This window comes from Mesoplodon bidens (genome assembly GCF_964165515.1).
Source record: "Mesoplodon bidens genome assembly, contig: HAP1_SCAFFOLD_72, whole genome shotgun sequence".
Taxonomy (NCBI): domain Eukaryota; kingdom Metazoa; phylum Chordata; class Mammalia; order Artiodactyla; family Ziphiidae; genus Mesoplodon; species Mesoplodon bidens.
Window position 1 is genome coordinate 2,311,089 of NW_027671438.1, and position 4,878 is coordinate 2,315,966.

The window sequence follows — 4,878 nt, forward strand, 5'->3', positions numbered from 1 at the left end:
TAAATGGCTTCTTAATTATTGATATTTGGTTGGGTTTCTGTTTGTTTGCATGCACAACAAGGATTGAACAGGGCTAAGAGATGTCTGGGATTTACATGATGAGATAATACTACTAGGATATATCTAGATTCATTTTATCATATTAAGACATTTCTCCCATGGAATCAGGAACATCCCAACCCAGTGCACATGCTAAGTTTTTATTGAAATTCAGTGAACTGCTGTGGTGTGAAATTAATTTTTATTGTCAGTCCCCTGCGTCGGCAGGACGACGCTCAAGCCCTGCGCCACCAGGGAAGCCCTATAACACTTTATATAGCTGAGAATTCAGATCTCAATCAGGATTTTCACTCTCATTGGAATCCACTACTTCCCCACGACAAATCGGACAGGTAGAGTTCTCAGACAGCCAGCGATCAATGCAGTGAATGTGATATTCATGGGAGCAAGGTAGTATGCGAAGCTTGCTGTTTTCTGTGTACTCTGTAAGGCAAATGCTACAGGCTTTTAGTGCATCATTTTCACCAAAAGATCTTACAGCCAAATTGTCAATCTGTGCTTTGGTGAGTCCTGTAGTTTGGTATAGATCATCTTCATTTAAGAGGAAAAACTGTTGCATATTATGGGAGGACCCAGAGTCACTTTCATCAGATATTATTAGGATAATTTGTCTACCCCCTTGGCTGGTCTCTGATGATAAGTCTGATGATAAGTTTGTTTCTTCACTGCCTTCAAACATCAGTGAGCTAATTCCTGAATTTTCATCACTTGAGCTGGAACCGGAAATAGGACTAGAACTGGAACTAGACATACAATTGGGGCGTGAATGACAAATCAGTGTGGAACTTGAATGGGTATCATAGCTAGCATTTGAATCAGAACCAAATGTACCACTACTACTACCATTAGGTGACTCTAGCCATTCCATGTTTTGACTTGGAGGTGAGACACTATGCTCTAAATTACTGTCAAGGATAATTTGTCTACCCCCTTGGCTGGTCTCTGATGATAAGTCTGATGATAAGTTTGTTTCTTCACTGCCTTCAAACATCAGTGAGCTAATTCCTGAATTTTCATCACATGAGCTGGAACTGGAACTAGACATACAATTGTGGCTTGAATGACAAATCATTGTGGAACTTGAATGGGTATCATAGCTAGCATTTGAATCAGAACCAAATATACCACTACTACTACCATTAGGTGACTCTAGCCATCCCATGTTTTGACTTGGAGGTGAGACACTATGCTCTAAATTATTGTCTAGGATAATTTGTCGACCCCCTTGGCTGGTCTCTGATGATAAGTCTGATGATAAGTTTGTTTCTTCACTGCCTTCAAACATCAGTGAGCTAATTCCTGAATTTTCATCACTTGAGCTGGAACCGGAAATAGGACTAGAACTGGAACTAGACATACAATTGGGGCGTGAATGACAAATCAGTGTGGAACTTGAATGGGTATCATAGCTAGCATTTGAATCAGAACCAAATATACCACTACTACTACCATTAGATGACTCTAGCCATTCCATGTTTTGACTTGGAGATGAGACACTATGCTCTAAATTACTGTCAAGGATAATTTGTCTACCCCCTTGGCTGGTCTCTGATGATAAGTCTGATGATAAGTTTGTCTCTTCACTGCCTTCCAACATCAGTGAGCTAATTCCTGAATTTTCATCACATGAGCTGGAACTGGAACTAGACATACAATTGTGGCTTGAATGACAAATCATTGTGGAACTTGAATGGGTATCATAGCTAGCATTTGAATCAGAACCAAATATACCACTACTACTACCATTAGGTGACTCTAGCCATTCCATGTTTTGACTTGGAGGTGAGACACTATGCTCTAAATTACTGTCACTGTCCATAAGTTTACTTGAGTTACTAAATTCTGCCATTGTCTGCCTTAACGTGCTCTGAATTGGAACAGAGGTTGTATCATTTAATCTAGTATTTAAAGTTCTGCAATCGGGATTTCTAATGGTATTGACATAAGCTCTCACACCTGCCCGCTCAGAATGTGAATACATATGCCTCAGTCCTCGTTCACTTTCAGAAGTGACAGTGTTGTTTGGTGTCTCAGATGTTAACTGAGTTCTACTAGCTCTGCTGTCTCTCTGAGAATATGCTCCAGAATGAACTTGTCCTACTTCAAGATTGAAGGGTATGGTTGGATATATTTCCCTCATTCCCCAAGATTCACCACTGCTGGTTGTATCTGGATAATTTTCTCCATGAACGGCATTCCTTGTTCTAGAAGTTTCAATAAGACCGCTATTTTGCAACTCAAATCCAGTCATTTGCTGTGTCAATATTTCTTGGTGCTCAGTTCTAGAAAATCTCGCATTCTCACTTAGCAGAGGCTGCTCAAAATTCTGAGAGGGTATACTATGATTAAGTCTTTGTATAATTTCCCTAAGTGAACGTGGAGGCGACCAACTTTCAATTCTTGCTCTGGTTCTCCAATACTCTGGGCTCCTACTTCTTGCTCTTCTCTGACTTGTGGTAGGTGGGAATTCCATTAATGTTTCAGTTGTATCTTGTTCAGACATAGATGGTCTTGTAAATATTGATTCAGATTGTGGACTTTCCACTTGCCTTTGGCTGTCTTCCATATTTTCTCTTCTGGGAAGTCTTGCAGATGCTACATATTCATTCTCTAGATTTGGACTCCCATTATCAAGGTTAACATTTATTTCTAAACTGAATATGAACTGATCACTTTTAGGATTAATTAGGCTCTCTTCTCTCCAAGATTGGTTTTCTCTTTGTCCACTTGTCATATTTTCAGTTTGTCCAGAACAGTTAAGCCAGTCTATTAGAGAGTCACCACTAGACACGTCATCTGAAGAGTCTCCTCTGTCTGTTAACAAAAAAAATGTGGAGGGTGCATAAAAGAACCACCAAAATTAGAACCATCATAAAATAGCACTCTGAAACTTTGTTTCAAAAATAAACAAAAAATGAGAACTTAAATACTCAGATGTTTTCAACTGATTTCACATTTATAGAGTTAATATTTTATAAACTGCACTGTGTAGATTTATAAGTAAAGGTAGAAAAGTTTCGATTCCATCCAAAAAGAGTGAGCTAATCCTAGATAAACTTAGAGAATTTTTTAAAAAGGGAATCCGGATGAAGTCTATGTTTCAGTATTTCATCATATACACAGCCCTGTGTACCACTGTCGGAGGAATGTCAAGAGACTTTTTTTTCAGTCCACTGTCAAAACACTAATGCAATTAAACAAGGTAAACACCAGTTAAGGTACAATGCTAGTAGTTTAGTTCAATTTACATTATTGTCTAATTTTCATTAGTCTCCAACATGACTACTTCTAGGCTCTTCACTTATGTGCTTTTGATAATAGATAAGCTGTTTTAAAATATAAGGTTATTGCCCAAACATAAACAAGTTTTATAGGTTTAAAAGTGTTTGCATTTTGAATACTTCTTAATGTTACCAAGATTTTTAATTGACATTAAATTGAAGGTCAGATCAAATGAATAGACTGAACCTAGCATGGTACATATAAGACCATATTCAAGAGCCAAAGTATTATAGTATCCTCTTCATTAGACAGCAAAATCCTCTACTTCACACTGGGAGGGAAAGCACCAGACCTGAGGTCCGAGCAGGGTTTCTCATCCTTAGCACTATTGACATTTTGGTGCTGGACAATTCTTTGTTTTGGGGAGCTATCCTGTGCATTGTGGGATATTTGGCAGCATCCCTGGCCTCTGCCCACTAGATGCTAGTAACACCCATGCCTCCCCTGTGACAACCAAAAATATCTCTAGCCATTGTCAAATGTCCCCAGGTGTTGAAGAGAGAACAATTGTCCCCAGTGGAGAATATTTCTGTTTGCTTTTTTTACATGTCTATGTAGAAAAAATAATTCAGGAAGTAGGAGGGACTTTCAGTTGATGTAGAAAACCAAGAAAAATACAAATAGGCTACTTTGCACTGTTTCCCAATTAAAACAACCCAAATGTGAATCAGGAAAACAAACAAACAGACCTTGACATGCTCACCAAAAATCAAGTAAATGCCAGTTCTTTTTATGAGAAGTTACTTACCAAATGAATGTAAGTCACTTCTGTATAATTTACTATTTCCTATTATGAAGTTACTATTTCCTATTATGAAGTTCCTTATTCATCCCATCCTATTCCCTCCAAAAGCAAAATATACCTGTATTTTCATCTGAGTCTTGTGGTGCGTTTTCTTTAATTAGCTGAAGTCTTCTCAGCAACTCTTCTTCCGTACTTTCACCTGGAATGCCTAGAAGATTGTTGTCTCTCATAAATTCGTAATCTTCTTCACTCAGATTATTTACGAACCTGGAGAAATCTTCCCGAACCAATCGGTCCGTTTGACTTATGTGTTGGGCCGAAACTCCATCTCCTTCATCGTTGGAATCCGAGTTTTCCATCTTAATAAACAAGTGGAAAATTATCTGAAATTCACGACGTGGCGTTGAAATTCACCAATGGTCGTTTCGTTTTCTTCGCTTTCTACTTCCTGCCAGAGTGTCCGGTTCCGACTCAGTCGGATGACCCTCCGCACAGATTCCTCCCTTCTCCCTTCCCGACTCAGTTCTGTGGCCCCTGGTGACGCAACGGTTGGGAGCCGCCTCTAGCCCAGAACTTGCTAGACGTTGCCTAGGCACCCATTATCTTCCCCGCTGTTACCCGAGTAGGGACTGGATTCAGGTTAGGTTTCATTTCATTCAAAACCAGCCAATGTTACTGAGGGTTTATAGTGTACCAAGCACCGTGCTTCACCTCGTTTCACCCACATGAGCCTATCCTCAGGTTTTCAGGCTCTGATATGCTCTATTTATTCGTTACATTCCATAGGACTG

At 39.3% G+C, this 4,878-nt stretch overlaps 1 protein-coding gene across 1 annotated transcript; it reads right to left on the reverse strand.

Moving 5' to 3' along the window:
* Window positions 1–334: 334 nt before the first annotated feature.
* LOC308611394 (E3 ubiquitin-protein ligase RLIM-like) lies at window positions 335–4,446 on the reverse strand (the record flags this gene model as incomplete). The annotated part of the gene is made up of 3 exons (XM_081260200.1): window positions 335–570; window positions 1,375–2,874; window positions 4,206–4,446. The coding sequence occupies 3 exons, from the start codon at window positions 4,444–4,446 to the stop codon at window positions 335–337; spliced, it is 1,977 nt and encodes a 658-aa protein (XP_081116326.1).
* Window positions 4,447–4,878: the final 432 nt, after the last annotated feature.